We start from the raw sequence: 17,531 nt of genomic DNA, 5'->3' as shown, positions 1-17,531 counted from the left end.
TGCCCCGGGTAGAATTTGCTCTGATTTCAGGCTGGCAGTCGGCCTGCGTTGGGTGGGGGGCTGTGGAGATAGGGCCGCAGCGGCCCCCATTCTCCTACCCACCCCGTTTCTGAACCTGGACGCTCACCTCACCCTGGTGTGGGTCTCTCTGAGCCAGCACCGGGTCCGGTTCTGGAGGCGAGCGCTGACCTGACAAGGGTCCACAGGCAGCCCTTTGATTTACAGCCCTTCTCAGGTACGGGTCTCGCCAATGGCGGGTTTGTGGCAAGCCCTGCCTTAAGCAAGTCAGCCGCCGCCATGTCCCAGGCGCTCACGTCTCCCTCCGTGTCACGCTCTGGTCACGTCTCACACACTGCAGATAGAAACACACGCACAGACAGATTGACATCGTGCCACTGCACACTTGATAAGACTACAGGCTCGCATAATCTACATACAGCTTTTAAAGGCTCTGGGAAGAACAACAACAACAACAACAATGTGCGTGTGTCTGGCTTTATTTCGACCCTCACCTTCCTGGAGCCAGACCTGCCCCGTCTCTGTGGTGGGCCTGCCTTTTCTATCTACCTGCCGATTTCAATCACAGCCCTTTGCCTCAGGAAACGTTCTTAGCCGGCAAAGTCTCTGGGCGGTTTCCTTTCCCACCCCGCACTCCACATTTCGTGGGAAACCTTTCACACATTCTCATGAAGGGGGATGGGTTTCCTCTCCTCTCGGTTGGGGATGAGCCATTGGCTGTTATTAGAAGATGGGGCCATTTGCTCTCCATGGAGTCAGCTTAGGTGTTTGCTGGGTGGGCTTGCGTGAGATATCCTTGGGTCTCTCAGCAAGTGAAAGGTTTATTGAAGTGGAGGGAGTCCCTCATTTGAGTCATGATGGACCACACTTCAGACTGTCGATTTTTGTTATTCTTCTCTTTATTTTTTACCCCCGTTTGGTAAATCTTACTTTGTTAGTAAGGTTTTAGCATAAAATATGAAGACTTTTCTGCATATGTTTATCCCCGCATTCTATGAGGGGCCTTCAGAAAGTTCAAGGGAAATGGACTGTCAAGATGATGTCATTTCCCCACAGATATGTTGAAGCCCCCTGTGTGCGCGCGTGCACACACACGCACGCTCGCTCGCGCTTGCATGTACACCAGGGGACTTCAGAAAGTTCATGGTCACGTTTGTTTTTTTGAACTCCTTTTTCATGAGCCGTCTGAAGCCCCCTCGTGTAGGCGTGCACAGAGCACCCGTAGCTGTAAAACGTGTGTGGGAACGTTCCATCACCTTGTCCTTTCGCTTTTCCGTGAACTTAATGAAGTGCCCCTCAAATACAAAGTGCATGGGTAATGTCCCCACCCCAGAGACAAAGCTGAGCTTTATAAAGACACCGACCATGAAAGTCAATAATAATGAAAATTAAAATGGGAAAAGACAGCAACAAACCAACCCAAAATGGAGGTCTTTGACTCCTGTGAGAACAGACTAGGACGGCGCCTCAGGAGAGGGACCCGTCGTGAGCCCCGGGCCGACCGGTGTTGACATTGGCGCACTGCATGCTTTCAGGAGTTGGTCTTTTGGTAAACATTCATGGTGCCAGACCGGGGCGTGTGAAAGAGCTGTATGGACTCTCTATACTGTAGAATTCACCCGTTGTAAATACAAGCCGGTGGTTGGTAGCGTATATAGTCACAGCCCCGGGCAGCCACCACGACGGCCACTTTGAGAACATTTTCATCCCCAAAGAAACCCTGTGCCCACTTGTAGTCGCTCCCCGCTCCCATCTGGCCCCCGGAGACCACGGTCTACTTCCCGTCTCCCTGAACGTTTCATGTAAATGGAATCAGACAGCGTGAGCCCGTGGTGTCTGGCTTGTGTCACTGTACGCTCTGCACTGCATCACTGTCAGGCTGCTCCGGGTGAGGGGCTAGCAGCCTGGACTTAGCACGGGCGTGACCGGCTGTGTGCAAACCAAGCAAGGAGCACCGTGCCTGGCACGCTCAGCACGCTCGCCAGGGAGTGCATGCCGCACATGGGCTGCAAGTGGAAAGGTCGGAGGTTACACCCCTCCCACCCAAAGGCACGGGGGGGGGGAAGGCCCAGCGGCGTCTAGCTTCCAGACAAGCAGGCTCTGAAAAAACCCTGTGTCCTGTGGAGCACAGCCCTACTGTGACACGCACGGGGTTGCCGTGAGGTGTGCAGCTCATGTGACGGCAGTCGGTCCCGGTTCTGAGCCGGAGCCGGTGTGAGTGTGCAGATGAGGTGGGGGCTCAGCTGCAGGCCCCTCCAGGCCCTCAGACCACTTTCCATAAGCGGCCATGACCATGGATCTGGCACCAAGTTGGAGGGGGCTCTCTGCCTGAGGGTCGGGACCACTGAGAGGTGGCACGGACACTGAGCGGACAGAAGTAGGCGGCACCTCCTGGGGGACCATTCGGATTCAAACCCAGGAGGCGCTGAGCTTGTCTGTCTGTACGGAACCCTCGTTCTAAGCCACCTCTCCCTCCTTTTCAACTGTTCCCCCAGGGCACCATCCCTAAGCTCACTGCCAAGTCCAACTGCCGCTACGAGGTGGAGTGGATCACCGAGTACGCCTGCCACAGGGATTACTTGGAGAGCAGAACCTGTGCCCTGAACAGCGACCAGCATGACATCGCCATTGACCTTACCCCGTTGGCACAGAACAGATGTGAGCTCGGCGCCCCGAGTCTGCGGCGTGGGGTGCCGGGGGCCGCGGGAGGGGCGTTCAGGCTGTTGAGAAAGTGGGGGTGAAACGTGGCTAATGTAACCCCATGCCCTCATGTCCCGTGCGGTGACGAGGCCTCCTGTCTGGTGTCTGCCTTCTCGTAGCGTCCTCCTCGCCCTACACCTCCGAAGGAAAGGAGTACACTTTCTACTTGGATGTCTGTAGCGACACGGAGCCGCACATCTGCAACAAGAAAGGGGCTGCCGTGTGCCAGCTGAAGAAGGGGGAGCCCCCACAAACTAAAGTGGCAGGAAAATACCAGAACCAGATCCTCCGGTGTGTAAACAGCTTCCTCCGCCACCCCTCCTCAAGTGCATTGTGTCTGTCCCTGGGAAACAGCTTAGTCCCCTAATGCCCCCGCCCCCCAGCCCCCTTCCACAAAGTGCAGGGGAATCAGATAAGCCGGCCTCCCTTCCTCTCCCACTCCGGCAGCCACCATTTGTCACAAAGTTAATGACAGTCAGGCTCGCTTTTCCGGCCGTATGCGACAGGGATGGGGCTCCTGTGGAAGCGGGCTGTTGTGCACGTTCGTCTCTTGGTGGGCGGCAGCCTCTCGGAGTGGCAGGAAGAAATTCAACGAATTGAGAACCGACTCTGCTCTTGTGCTTGAGACTCGGCATTGTTGAGGACTGAGTGTGCCTTTTCTCTGGGAGTATGGGAATCACAGGCGCCTTATTTAAAACTTAACACGTTTTAAAATAAGTCAAGGGGAGAAAAAATAAACCCAGGCGGCACACACAATCCTGGGGGGCCATTGGTGGGTTGTTCCATTCACAAAAGCACCCCGAGAAGCCCACCGTTCTTCCGAAAGCCCTTCCTGTGCCGGGGTCCCTTGGGGTGGGCCGGGCTCATGAGGGGTGCGGGGAACTCGTGGGATTCCTGGGCATTATTTATGTTGTACCAAACCCAAATCAGAGAGCAAGAGGCAAGTGTCTCTTCATGCTTGCAGGAAAACCTCCACCTCTTTCCTCTCGCCAGTTGTGGCTTTGAAGTAGAAGGATGACAAGCCCGGCATTTGGAACTCATTTCCTTGAGACCCCTTTTCCCCAGCTGGCCTGGGAGCTTGCTGTTTTATGTCAGCAGTGATTTGTTGGTGGGACGCAGAAGGCTTAATGCAGATATTTTTTTAAAAAAAAGCAAGTTTCTTTCTGGGTCCCACCAAGTCTTTATGTGTGGTGTACATTCATCCCACCTAGGTACTCAGACGCAGACCTCACCTTAATCTATTTTGGAGGGGACGAATGCAGCTCAGGCTTTCAGCGAATGAGCATCATAAACTTTGAATGCAATAAAACCGCAGGTGAGCACACCCGGGCTTTAACCAGCTTCCTTGAGTGGATGGGTGGGTGTGCGTGTTAGTATGGGTTTGGGGTGGGTGTGGGATAGGGTGGCCAGTGTGTGTAGAGGGATAGTAGATGTGGTGTCTGTGATGTGGGGGGAAATTGGGGAGTATGTGGGGTGTGGGTGATGTGAGTGGAGGGATATAATATGTGTGAGGGGTTTTGAGGATGGGGTATAATGTGTGTGGTAGGCGTGGCGTGAATGTGTTACATGGGTGTGATGTGATGTGTGCAAGTTTGGGGTGTAAGGTATGTGATGGGTTGGTGGGAATGAAGTGAGGGGGGTGGGGGGTGGTGGCAGTGGGATGCCGTGTGTATACGAAGTGTGCGTGCGTGCGTGCATGCGTGTGCGCACGCATGTACTGAGGCATGTGTGCTGTGCAGTGAGTGATGTGTGTTCTTAGAAGTGGAGCGTGGAATGGAACAGCTTCTTGGAGCAGCCCGAGTCTCCTTTGGACCTGGCCAGCCCTGGTCCCCAGACCGGGCTATTCTGGGGCTGTAATGGATAGGAGGACCCTCTTCCAGAGGCACACACATCTTGTTTCCATTTTCCTCTCTTCTCTGTTTGTTTTGGGAGTGGGCCCGACACTGGCCTTCCTGGGAGATTTTCCGCCTCGAGCCCTCGCTCCCAGGGCAGCCGAGACATTAGGGCTGGGGCTGGCTCCTCAGCCTGGTTTGAGTGGGCGGCCTCTTCTTGGATGTCGCCAGCTTCCAGATAACCCTTTCTGCTAAGTTACGATTTTGAGATGGCAGAATGTCACAGGGCAAGCTGCATGTTTGGTTTTATCTAAGCCATTAGGAAACAGGTCTTGACGTCTCAGGGACACTGGCATTTCAGAATGCTGCCCTTATCTTGAAGAAGTTCTGGTGGTCTAGTGGTTTCCAGTTGGGCTGCAATCCACATGGTTGGCAGTTTGAAACCACTCCAGGGAGGAAAGACTGGGCTTTCTACTCCTGGTGAACGGTTACAGTCTCAGAAACCCACAGGGGGGTGATGCTACGAGCCAGCATTGATTCGATGGCAGTGAGTTTTGGTTTTTCTGCCCTTATCATTGGCATGGTGGTGGTGGTTGGTGGAGGTCACCTGGCTGCTTGGCCTCTAAGCAGAAAGCCCTAACTGCCCCCAGTCCCAGGTGGCCACATCCTGCTTGTCCTTGAGTCTTCCTCCAAGGGTCCTGGTGGAGCTTAAGAAAGCACATTGGTTTGTGTTGCTGTTAAGGACATGCGCAGCAGAGTCACATACCAACTCATGGTTTCTGTAGGTACGATTTATTGGCATTCTTGGAGCTGGGCAACCACAAGGTGACTCCGTGACCCTTCGGTTTGGTCCCTTAGAGATAGTTCTTAGAAGAGCACACTGCTCAAGGCAGGCATTCTTCTTAACTAGTTAAGCAAGACTTGTTGCTTCGTTGTATTTTTTTCCCCCCTAGAAGACTTCAGGACATGTGTTTGCTTTAAGGTTTAAAGATTATCCCAGGGAAACAGTTTTGGGGGTTCATCCAGTTTCTGTGGCTCCAGAGGTGCTAGGGTCTGTGAGAATCTGGAATTCTGCTCGGTGTCTTCCCCCTTTGATACGAAGTCTCTGTGGCATCTTTGACCGAAATGTCCAGCACTGGTAGCTGGTGGCCATCCTGTTCTTCTGGACTCCTGGGAAAGAAGGCAGTGGTTCTTGGAGGAAATGAAGCCCACATTTCATGTCCTCCTTCTGTCCCTGACTCTCCTCCCCTGGTTGCTCTGGATGAATAACGACTAATTGCTGTCCCTCGGATGGCCGTTTGCAAGCTTTCAGACCCCAGACACTAGGCAGAGAGCTCGAAGTGGAACAGAGGCACTCCACAGAGGACTGGACCAGTGAACTGGACTGGCCTGTGAACCCATGGCCCTAAACCACCCTCCCGACCCCCAACTGAGAACCCACATCTCCCGAGGCATCGAGCTGCACATGCCCAGCCTCAGTAGCTGCTCCGTTTGCCATCATCATTGTTGTCATAAACAGGGCTCACACTGCCTTGGCATGGCAGAGCTCTTGATGACTGCCTGGGCCATGAGGCCGATTCCAAGGTGATTCACTTGAGATCTGTTGAGAGGCAGTTGTGCAGGAGGTGGGCTTTGCTTTGGGATCTGTTGGTCCTGGTGAGAGGGAGCACTCAGGAGGGCTTGTGATTTGGCTGGGGTGAGACAGGAACCCATTCTCTGGATGGGAGTCATCTGGGTGGCCTTTGGGTACTTGTCCCTTATGGGTGAGCTGTAAGAGCTGACCCCCAAGTCCCACCTGTCTACCCCATGTCCCCGGCTTCGGAGTAGCCAGTGCTTTGTCCAATTTGCTTCAAGTTATGGACACGTCCTTGGTGAAGTCTAACACTGCACCCTACACCCCCTTGTGAAAAGGGCATTTCTTCACATCACCTGATGACATTCGCGATACCCAAGGATCAAACCCCACTGCCATCCAGTCAAACCTGACTGTGCAGTGGATTACGCACTGGGGCCGCTAACTAACCCCAAGGTCAGCAGATTGAGTCCAGCAGCCGCTCTGTAGGAGGATGACCAGGCTTTCTACTCTCGTAAAGAGTTACAGTCTTGGAAATCCACGGGGACAGTTCTATCTGCCCTGTCCTGTGGAGCCACTGTGAGTCGGAATTGCGAATGAAGGAAGCACCACAAGCCAGGGCTTTGTCAGCCTGCTGGGCTGTGAGTGTAGCAGGGAGACGGGCCTGGGACGCTGGGGTTTTGTGGAAGGGTTCCCCGCCAGGCAGGAGCTGGGTCATAAAATATTTATGATTCCTTCCTGCTCCGGATTCAGTCCTCCAAAATCTGGGCAAACTCGTCTGGACCATCAAATTATTTCATTATGGCTTTGCTCAAATTTAAACTTAGAGTCTTTTGAGAAGTTGCCTGGGTGGATTTTGTGCATATTGGCTAAATGTAATGACGATGTGTTTCTGAATGTGAATGTGTGTTAATTGGCTCTGTAATGTAATGTGGTTTATAGTTTAACTTGGATCTGCAGGCATTGCTTATGCTCCTGACTCTCTAAAGATTCATGAATATTTAAGAGGCAAAGGTGCATACATTGACTCTGTTGGCCATGCTATAAGAAGGGGCTTCGAAAACATTGCTGGCAACATGGCCTGGTGAGGGAGCGGGATTTTTCTCCACAAACGTTTTGAAGCCCCTCTGGGGCACTGGTTTCACTTGCATGTGGTTTGATGCACTGTGGCGCCTTATCCATCATAGTGATTTGGCCAAGCAAGGACATTAGATCATTTGGGGGGGGGGGAGGTGAAATAGATGAGGAGGCTTCAAAAAGTTTATGGAAGAGCGGGAGTGAGAAAAAAACAACAACCCGGAATTTCCCCATGAATTCGCAAATAAACAACTGCCCACCAGTTCAAGTGGCTCAGTACACTAATGATTTTTTTTGCTCCTCAGTTCAGGGTGGGTCCTCGGGGAGCTGGACTAGAGGTGGCAGCTGCTCTGGGAAGCCCCTGGGTGGGTGTGGGCCCTTGCCTTTGACCCCTCTTGGCCCCCCAGGTCTCTAGCATCAGGCCCCGTGAGTCCTCGGCAGGGAGGCCATAATGAAGTGGCCGGTCCACTTTTCACTGCAAGGTGAGGCTGGGAAGTGGAGCTCAGCCGGGTACGTGTAGTAGAGTGAAGCATTGGATGAACAGGTGGCCCAGGTGGCACGGTCTTGGCCACCGAGAGGACCAGCCAGAGCCGTTGGGGCGGAGGGCGCCCTGGCTTCTGAGAAGCCCCGCCCAGTGGCCTCAGGCCTCTTGATGCCGCCCTGTGACAGTGGCGTCAGAGGGGACGTGTGGGACCTGGGAGTCAGGGTGGGGTGTTGTTAGGATTGGGTGGTTTAGGGAGAAGCAGTGAAAGGCTCAGTATAGAAGGGGGCTTCTAAAGCTAATGGTGCCCAGTTATCAAAAGATATAGAGTCTGGGGTCTTAAAGGCTTGAAGGTAAACAAGCGGCCATCTAGCTCAGAAGCAACAAAACCCACATGGAGGAAGCACACCAGCCTGTGCAATCACGAGGTGTCAAAAGGATCAGGTATCAGGCATCATCAGAACAAAAAATCATATAGTGAATGAGGGGGGCAGTGTGGAGTGGAGACCCAAAGCCCATTTGTAGGCCACTGGACATCCCCTTACAGAAGGGTCTCGAGGAGGAGACGAGCCAGTCAGAGTGCAGTGTAGCAACGATGAAACATACAACTTTCCTCTGGTTCCTAAATGCTTCCTCCTACCCCACGATCATGATCCCAATTCTACCTTACAAATCTGGCTAGACCAGAGGATGTACACTAGTACAGATAGGAACTGGAAACACAGGGAATCCAGGGCGGATGATCCCTTCAGGACCAGTGGGTTGGAAAGGGGGAACTGATTACAAGGATCTACATGTGACCTCCTCCCTGGGGGACAGACAACAGAAAAGTGGTGAAGGGAGACATTGGACAGGGCAAGATATAACAAAATAATAATTTATAAATTATCAAGGGTTCATGAGGGAGGGGGTTGCAGGGAGGGAGGGGAAAAATGAGGAGCTGATGCCAGGGGCTTAGGTGGAGAGCAAATGTTTTGAGAATGATGAGGGCAATGAATGTACAAATGTGCTTTATACCATTGATGTATGTATGGATTGTGATAAGAGTTGTATGAGCCCCTAATAAAATGATGACAATAAAATAATTCAGAAACAAAACTTTTAAAAAAGGGGGCTTCTAAACAGTTTTGGGGAAATTCCATATATTTTAATTTCATTTGTCCACAAACTCCTTGATGCCCCTCATGCACGGCATGTGGAGGGTTCTAGAACCCTGTCCCTGCTCCGCCGCTCGCCCCATCACTTGTCCCCATCCTCGGTGTCTGCTCTCAACATCTCTGCAGAGGACCTTGCTTATTGGGAATATTCTCCCAAGACCAGTGGGATTGCACTTTGCATCGAGGGGGCCCTGGCCGTGCATCTGACATGAAGTGGAAGCCCCCTGGTCTTGGCCCCTGGAGGTCTGGGCCTGGGAATTTTAACCCCACCGGTGGCCCTGGGTCCATCTTATGGTTCCTTCCCTGGCTCCTCGGACACCTGAGGCGTTGTCATCTCCTGGGGCCTGATACCCCACCCCATCCCCCTGCAAATCCACAGCAAACAATGGGAGAGGCAGCCCGGTGTTCACGGGGGAGATAGACTGCACATACTTCTTCACCTGGGAGACCAAGTACGCCTGCGTCAAGGAGAAGGAGGACCTGCTGTGTGGCTTCAGTGACGAGAAGAAGCGCTATGACCTGTCCCCTCTGGCGAGACACTCGGGTAGGTGTGGGGCTGTGTGTGAGTGTGTGTGTGTGAGTCAGTGAGAGAGAGAGACACACACATGGACGGGGAGTCCTCTCCCAGGGTGGCTTTTCAGAGGTTGGCGACTGTCTTTGCTTCTTAGACTCAACAAGATTCCCTCAGGACTCTATTTTCCTCCCAGCTCTGGGGGCTGGAGAGCCGTTTCAAGACTCGGTCTCCATGCTGGTGATTCCTTTGAAGGGCGTTCCCTTGGCTTAGCGGGGCTGTGGGTGACCCTCCGCGTTCCAGGGCTGCCTGCAGGTTCTTCACACGCTGCCTTTGCCCCGGGTGTGCCTCCCTCGTATGTGACACCAGGCAGAGGGGATTGAGACTCGCCCAGCCCTGCCATGACTCAGCTGATAACATCTCCTAAGAAAGAGCCTGTTACCCTAAAAAGGTCATTGCTCACAAGCACAGGGGTTAAGTCTTTACCATAACTGCTTTGAGGACACAGTGTACCCCATGTACCCCATGATGGGACCAAGTACTTCATGACCTCTGGGCCCTCTCCTTTTGGAATGCCCGACAACCTTTCACTAAGTGACATCCCCCACCCACCCCCTTTCCTCTTGCCACAGTGCGGGAACAGAACTGGGAAGCTGTGGACGGCAGCCGGGCAGACATGGAGAAGAAACATTTCTTCATGAACGTCTGCCACCGCGTGCTGCAGGAGGGCCGGGCAAGAAACTGCCCCAAAGACGCTGCTGTTTGCTCTGTAGGTGAGTGGGGCGCAGGGGTGGTGGTGGTGGTGGTGGTGGGGGAGACGGACCCAGCTGTACCCGTCTGCATCAAATGGTAAGCTCTTCCCCTGACTTCCTGAAGCCCACTCCTCACTTCCTGGGTTCAGCCTAGATAAGGACAGTAAAGAAAACGATCCAGTGACGTGACATGCCCTTGGCAAAGCATGGACCTTGGCCGATGCTGTGGGATTGGCCAAAGCCTTCTGATGTTGGCGCAAGCCAGCTGCTAACTGGTGACCCAAAGACACACACTTGGAAGTTTGGATTTTCCTTCCACTGTGGAATGTGAAGGATCGTATCAACAGAACCTGTGTAAAGGTGATTTTGGTGGTTTTAAGGAGTCCGTCTGTGGCATAAGGAGCCCAGGTGGTGTAATGGTTACTTGTTGAGCTGCTAACTGCAAGGTCAGCAGTTCAAAACCACCAGCCTCTCCAAGTGCGAACGATTTGGCTTTTCGACTCCCCTAAAGAGTTGGGAACCTCGGGAACCCAGAGGGGCACTTCTACCCTGTCCTCTAGGGTAACTTTGCTGTGAGTCAGCATCAACTCCATGACAGCGAGTTTGGAGTTTGGAGCCCTTGACTTTAGCCATAGAGTCAGCGGGTCAGCCCCGCCCCCCCACCCCCAACCTCACTCCATGGCTCCTGGGAAGGCTGGCCTGGCCATGTGCTTCCAACAGTTCCCCACCCTGCTCTGTACACTGGGGGCACCTTGGCCTTGACTCAGTGGTAGCTCATAACAGCAGTGACTGCCTGGACTGGCCCAGTGGGTGTGGCCAGAAGAGTCTTATCCTCCAGCCCAGGCCTGTCCACGGAGAGCATGCACTTCCGGGATTCCTTCTGTTCTCATCGTCAGTTCCCGGGGGGGACTTCCCTGTCTGAAATGGATGCTGAGCCCCCGAGCGACCGGTCATTTCAGCCTGACTTTGGAAGTGGCAGGGATGAGAGGAGACCTGTGTGTTTTGCAGACGTTAGGAAGGAGTGGGAGCCTGGGACCATCTTCGGAATGATCTCGGGGCACAGGAGCGATTGTGGGGCTCTTACCCTAAGGGAAGGAAGTCCTTCTGATCCGTGACCTTAGGGTGGCCTTCTTCAAGGTTACTTAGAAGGACTCTTGCAGACAGATGGAATCAGAAAGCTCCTGGACAGAGTGCTAAGGGTGCCCTGGCCAGCCTGCTCAACAGGTTTGGTTGCTTCCTGCTTTACCCAGGGATTGCCTACAATCGCTTGGAGGAACTTTCCAAAGCACTTGTGGCTCAGGCCAGAGTGGGCACAACGACAACTGGTTCTATCATCTGTGCCACAGCCATTTTTAAAAACTATGTCTTCTGACACCTCCTCCCACCCCAATCCTTTTCTTTTCCAGATAAGAATGGAAGAAGTAAAAACTTGGGGAAATTTCTAAGTTCACCCACAAAAGAGAAAGGAAACATTGTACTCTCTTACTCAGAGGGCGACGACTGTTACCACGGGAAGAAAATAATAACGAACATCACACTTGTGTGCAAGCCAGGTACCGTCGTCTTGAAAAAGGAGGCTGTGGTTTCACAGCTTTTGCCAGTGGGCCGCCCGTGACCTCTTGCTCTCTGCTGCTCCTCACACACCTGAGAAGGCCAGGTGGATGGGGGGCTGAGCTCCAGGTCGCTGCTGCTAGAGACCTGTCAGTTGGGCTTTGTCCTACCCTTCTCTCCTCCACAGCCAGCCTGGAATTGGCAGTGCCAGCTGCCACCACCAGGGCACACTTGGGGTGGTTTTTTCACAGATGCACTGAGTGTCTGGCGGACTCCCCTTCCCTGTGTCAGTTGATTTGCCTCCCCCGGTTGGGTGGAAGATACCTTAGCTGGTTCCCAACGCTGTCAGCATCTCACCCTTCTGGCGGCGTTAGCTCCCACCCACCTGTGTGGACAGGTGTAAGTTGCATTTACAGAGTTAGAAATCCTCAAGGACACCCATGCTGGTCTTCAGAATGGGAAGGGCAGTCCAAAGTGTTGGTACAAAATCCTAGGGCGATTTTCAACACAACGACCCAAATGTGACCCTGCTGTTGGTTGGTCAGCAGCGCCGTGCAGCTTCCGGCGGTGCAGCTTCCGTCTCGCTGGCCCTTGCCCAAGGAAGCCCGACTCATCAGTGGGCACCACGCCCACAGGGCAGGCAAGGCTCCCGTGCTCCCCTTCCATGGCCTGTGGTCTTGGGGGACACATGGAAAAGAGCCTGAACTGGGGCGAGATGGAGGTTGTAGGGCAGGTGAGGTAATGTTTCCCACAAAATCCCCACCGGACAGCCCCAGCCTGCCCTCAAAGAATGAGCAAGTGTGTTGTCAGAATAGAAAAAAAAAATTCCTCAGTGCAACTGCCCTGGCCTTTGCCTCCCTCCCCAGTGTGCCCTTGGCGTGTTCTGAGCATGTCTTCATGACAAGCCCTCAGCGTCATCCCATGCCATTTGATCAAGAAAAACCGATCAAGCTGACCCTGCCGCCGCCCCCCCCACCCCACCCCCCTCCAAATAGCCTCCACCACTAACCTCTCTGTCCAGAATTGAATTGCAGGTCCCCTCAGAAGCCACTGTCTTGGTGGCACCTCTTTAGTTTTGAAGCCACCCTAAGGAGACTAAGACCAGTGGGGTTGCTGAGAGAACTTGTCTGCTCCCGACCTCTGGTTTCAGAGATGTGCTTAAGCAGACTCTGTGTAGAGCCAGCGCGCGTGCCTGTGTGCACAAGCCTTGTCAGGCCAGCGCTTCCAGCTCACCCTTGCGCCATGTTTTGTAAATACTCTCAGATGTTTCACAGTTATGTTCTAATTTCGAGGGCCAGCAGGGGTGGGGTTGGCGGGGGCACTTCTTTGTTGGTAAGGCATGGTTTGCTCTATTTCAACCTCCCGGCTGTTGGAATAATAACCTATTCCCAGTGGGGCTAACCATGCTCTTTCAAAGCCTCTCTGTACCTCACAGTGATATATGAGGGGCTCGCAAAAGTTCATGGGAAAGTTGAGTTAAAAGATAATGGAATTCTTGCATGACCTTCTAGAAGCCCCCTTGTATTTCCTTTGGACACGTTCCCAGCTATAGGACTTAGGTCAAAATATGACCAGTTTTTGATGCTCAAATATATTTCACCTACTTTCCCGCCGCTTCGGCTAGATCTGTTTCTAATAGAGCTGAAGATAAAGGCCCCTGGCCGGCGCCAGCTGTGCCCACGCAAGGGTGGCAGTTCAAACCCTGCCAGTCATGCGACGGACACAAGGCCTGGTCACCCACTGTCCTTAAGGGGATCACCAAGGAAGCCCCAGGCGCCCCATGCGTGCGAGCTGGGGTTGGCCCCACCGAGATGGCGTTTGGACTGTGTCCCCGCCAGGCCTGATGTCTGTCGCAGTGTGAGTGGAGGGCATGGTGGAGGCTTCTCTGAGGGCATTCCTGATCGATTGCCCTCCTCCCCTGGCAGGTGACTTCGAAAGCGCCCCAGTGCTGATTGGTTTTGGGGATAGCGGTTGCTTCTACGAGTTTGAGTGGCGGACTGCCGCGGCCTGTGTGCTGGCCAAGACAGAGGGCGAGAACTGCACGGTGGTCGACTCGCAGGCCGGTGGGTATTTATTGTCTGCTGTCCCTTGAAACTGTTGGTTTTGTTTGTTTTAAGATGTTTGAATGGAGGTTTCTGATAGAACCACCTTTCGATTTATGCCAATCCTGTTGGAGCAAGAATCCCTGGGCACGCGGGTCGTTGGGAGATGTTCAAATACTGCCTCGTTGATATCAGTTTTGGGGACAAAACACCTGAGGGACATGAGGAACTAAGTTGTGCTCGAAAAGGCTTCTCAGGTGGTTCTAGACAAGAAACCTGCCCTCGGGAGACTTTACAAGCAGGCCCTTGTATTGTGGTCATCGTCCGGTCTTTGAACACACTGGTTGTTTATTAGACCTGCAATTATGGGCTCTGAATGGCATTTTAGGTTCACACAGTTAAAAGGCGTTGGTGGCGTGGGCAGCGTTTCCAAGGAAAATGTTAGTAATCGCAGCTCCGGTGGTCTGAGGGAAACACATCTCTATTCCGGGACGAAGGTCTCTCTCCTGACACTGCAGCCGTGAAGTCTCCTTGGCTGACTGGTTCCGACCGGCCTCACGTGCTTTGATGTGTTTGTTCCTGCTTAGGGTTTTCTTTTGACTTGTCGCCTCTCATGCGGAAAAATGATGCCTATACCGTGGAAACCGAGAAGTACAAGTTTTACTTAAATGTGTGTGGTCCGGTGACCATGGACTCCTGTGATCTAAACTCGGGGGCATGTCAGGTCTCAAAAAGGCAAGTACTCGGTTTCGGCGCCGGCTTCTCTTGGGGTATCACACACCATCAGGTCGCTTACCAGGATCCGGTCCCTCTTCTGCTGCTGCCCTTGTGTTTGCAAAAAGCCTTTTAAATGCTGGGCAGACCTGGCCTAAGCACTGGATGGTGCTTGGTGCTCACTCCCAGGGCAAGCTTGGACCCTGGGAGATGAGCAGTGGATTTATACAAAACTCTCATTCTGTGAGGCACCCTGGTGGCGCGGCTGGTTCCACGACGGCTCTGCAAACGCAAAGACTGGTAGTGTGAACCCAACAGCCACTCTGTGGGAGAGAGCCATGGCAGTCTGTTCCCATAAAGATTATAGCCCTGAAAGCCCTAACGGGCAGCTCTCCTCTGTTCTCTGAGGTCACTGCGAGTCCGAATCCACTCAAAGGCAGTGAGCTCTTGTTGTTTTTAAAAGTTCTGTGTGCCTTGGGCTTCTCAGATACTAAGCAGATTGTTTGTGTGCATTTCTGCATTCTGAATGGTACCTTGATGCAGATGTGCTATGCTTGGGATTGGGTCCCAGTGGGGTGAGGTGGGGGTGGGAGCCCTCTTAGACCTCAGCCTCCCTTCCCCACCTAAGGTGCCCCACTTAGAGATCCCTAGCCAGCACTCAGTGTGGTACAAAGCCAACCCGGGCCCTGGGAATTCCAACTCGCCGGTCCTTCCTGAACCTCGCAGCTCCCAAGTGTGAATGGCCGGCGGATCTCTTCTCAGAGTCCTTTGTCTGCCGTTTTAGTGACAAGAAGTCCTGGAACCTGGGCCTGAGCAACGCCAAGCTCTCGTATTATGATGGCATGATCCAGCTCAGCTACAAAGATGGCACACCCTACAATAACGAGAAGCACACGCCCAGAGCGACCCTGATCACTTTTCTCTGTGACAGAGACGCTGGAATAGGCATCCCTGAGTACCAGGTAGGAGTCGTCCCGCATGGACGTAGGCGGCAGGGAGGCAGGGGAGCAGAAGCCCCGCAGCCGACAGGGCTCTTGATGGTCCGGACCCCGCTGCCCTTGAGAAGGGGTCACTGCTCCAATCCCCTCCTGGAATCCCCCACATGGTACAGAAGAGCCCTGGGGAGCTCTTGGTTCAGAAGGCAGAGCTAGGAGTGGTGTGTTTGGTCTCTTCCAACTTCCCCTTCCCATCAGTAGTCTGTTGTAGCCTGTCCCCGAGCTGCGTCGTCCCGGGCCCTGCGCACCAGGGCCTCCTCTTTTGACCACAGGATGCACAAGAGCACCAGAACCCATCCCTTGGGTCAGTCTCACTCAGCAGCAGCCTGAGCCCCATCTTCATTTATTCCTGGGCCTTTGAAGAGAATGAAAGGAGATGGACCAGGTCAACTCTATAAAAATTTCTCTTAAGAAAAAAATTTAGAAAGATTGTGAAACATATATGTAACAAACGTTCGTTTCAAAGACTCACGGGAATAATTAGTCCAAAGGCTCAGTGTCCATGCGGAGACCAGGACACCTAGATGATGCCCTGCAGGTGAGCACTGCCGCGTCTCTGACAGGCGCTGCCCTGGATAGAAAGTGAGAAAAATGCCCAGTGAGACTCTGGTTAACCAAGCAGCCCAGATCCGCGGTCATTCCCCTTTAAACTGCCCCCACGGCCCAGCCGTCCTCCAAGTGTGCAGTGCACGCCTTAGATCAATCAGCTGGAGCAGATCAAAGGGCAGCCTGTGCCCAGGGAGAACACTCAGGCCAGGAAGGGGCCTGGAAAGGAAGGACCCAGGGAAATGGGAAAACCAGGGCCATGGGGGCAGAGCTCTTCTGCTGCACAAGGATGGCCCACAGTCACCGGATGGAAAATGGATCAGCCCTGCAGACTTGCGCCGGATAAATCCCAGTAAAAAAGTGAACGGAGAAGTGGCCCTTTGGACCTCTGTGAGGGCGCAGTTCATCAGGCCTTGTCTGCGTTCCCCACCCCTACCCCCCACTGCAGCAGATGCTCAGGACTCCTTCAGCAATGCCCTCTCTGCCCTGACCTGTTCTGCCTATTTCGTGCCTGTGGGGGCCGTACAGCGCCCCTGGCCCACTGGGGCCCATGTAACCTGCTCAGCATCACGGATGACCAGGCCCTCGCAGGGCTCAGGATGCCACTTGCTTCTCGGGCTGACTGAGATTCCATTGTGTGACGGGACCACATTTGGTTAAGCCATTCAGCTGTTGATGTTAGACCGTGTGTGAGCGAGACAGTTTTTTGTTTGTTTGTTTTAAATCCCGCAAATGTTGCTGTCAGTTTTGAAGCGTTGGCTCCTGTCCTGTCTCCTATCTGCTCCCTCCACAGGAGGAGGACGACGCCACCTATAACTTCCGGTGGTACACCAGCTACGCCTGCCCTGAGGAGCCCCTGGAGTGTGCCGTGACAGACCCCTTCACCATGGAGCAGTACGACCTCTCCAGGTGGGGACCCTCGGCATGGGGGGGGGGGTCCCCTGCCTGGTCCCATGGAGATGGTGCTGGTGACTCGGGAACTGACCCAGGGCAGTGCACAGAACTGAGAGTCTCCGAGGCCTGGTGATGGTCTCAGTGTGCTTGGCACGTCAGTGGAGGTCTGTGCCCTGATTTTGCCCCCCGAGTCAACCAAGCACCAGCCCTGAGGGTCTCCATATGTACCTGCCATCCACAGCTTGGGGGTGGGTGTGGGTGGGAAGAGGGCAGTCTCAGGGCCTATGGAGTTCAGGAAGATCAGCCAGGCTGTAACCCACCATGTCTGTCCTGCTCAAAAGCCCTGCAAGGAGCTGGTTCCTGCAATGGTCCAGCACCCTAGAGCAGGCATCTTACTTCGAATCTGCAGCCTGGCAAAGCCCGAAGGCAGCCCCAGCGGCAACTGGTTCGCCATGGACAACACTGGGGACCGGTCCACCTGGAGGAAGTACTACATCAACGTCTGTCGGCCCCTGAACCCGGTGCCAGGCTGCGACCACTTTGCCTCCTCCTGTGAGATGAAGTACAAGCGTCAGCAAGTGAGTTCTCCATCCCCAGCAGCTTGCGTGTTCTCCAGGGAGCACGTGCCCCATGGGCTGAGGGACTATTTTGGGATCCCAGACCCAAAGCGGCCTGGCGGCACTGGAGC

The 17,531-nt window shown here is 53.8% G+C and overlaps 1 protein-coding gene across 1 annotated transcript in view; it reads left to right on the top strand.

Moving 5' to 3' along the window:
- The window catches only part of IGF2R (insulin like growth factor 2 receptor), a gene marked incomplete at its 5' end in the record, with an annotated part of 85,286 nt that overhangs the window by 43,584 nt on the left and 24,171 nt on the right, over positions 1-17,531 (top strand). The window contains 11 exons of the mRNA XM_045294539.1: positions 2,514-2,676; positions 2,838-3,009; positions 3,930-4,033; positions 9,218-9,382; positions 9,982-10,122; positions 11,508-11,654; positions 13,578-13,715; positions 14,282-14,429; positions 15,193-15,370; positions 16,743-16,858; positions 17,253-17,421. Of these exons, the coding sequence (XP_045150474.1) occupies positions 2,514-2,676; positions 2,838-3,009; positions 3,930-4,033; positions 9,218-9,382; positions 9,982-10,122; positions 11,508-11,654; positions 13,578-13,715; positions 14,282-14,429; positions 15,193-15,370; positions 16,743-16,858; positions 17,253-17,421 (1,641 nt within the window). The remainder of the gene's footprint in view (positions 1-2,513; positions 2,677-2,837; positions 3,010-3,929; positions 4,034-9,217; positions 9,383-9,981; positions 10,123-11,507; positions 11,655-13,577; positions 13,716-14,281; positions 14,430-15,192; positions 15,371-16,742; positions 16,859-17,252; positions 17,422-17,531) is intronic.

The sequence above is a fragment of the Echinops telfairi genome, unplaced genomic scaffold (genome assembly GCF_000313985.2).
Source record: "Echinops telfairi isolate 266 unplaced genomic scaffold, ASM31398v2 ScPeMD7_3533;HRSCAF=4204_0, whole genome shotgun sequence".
Classification (NCBI taxonomy): domain Eukaryota; kingdom Metazoa; phylum Chordata; class Mammalia; order Afrosoricida; family Tenrecidae; genus Echinops; species Echinops telfairi.
This window is presented reverse-complemented; position numbering and strand designations above follow the sequence as displayed.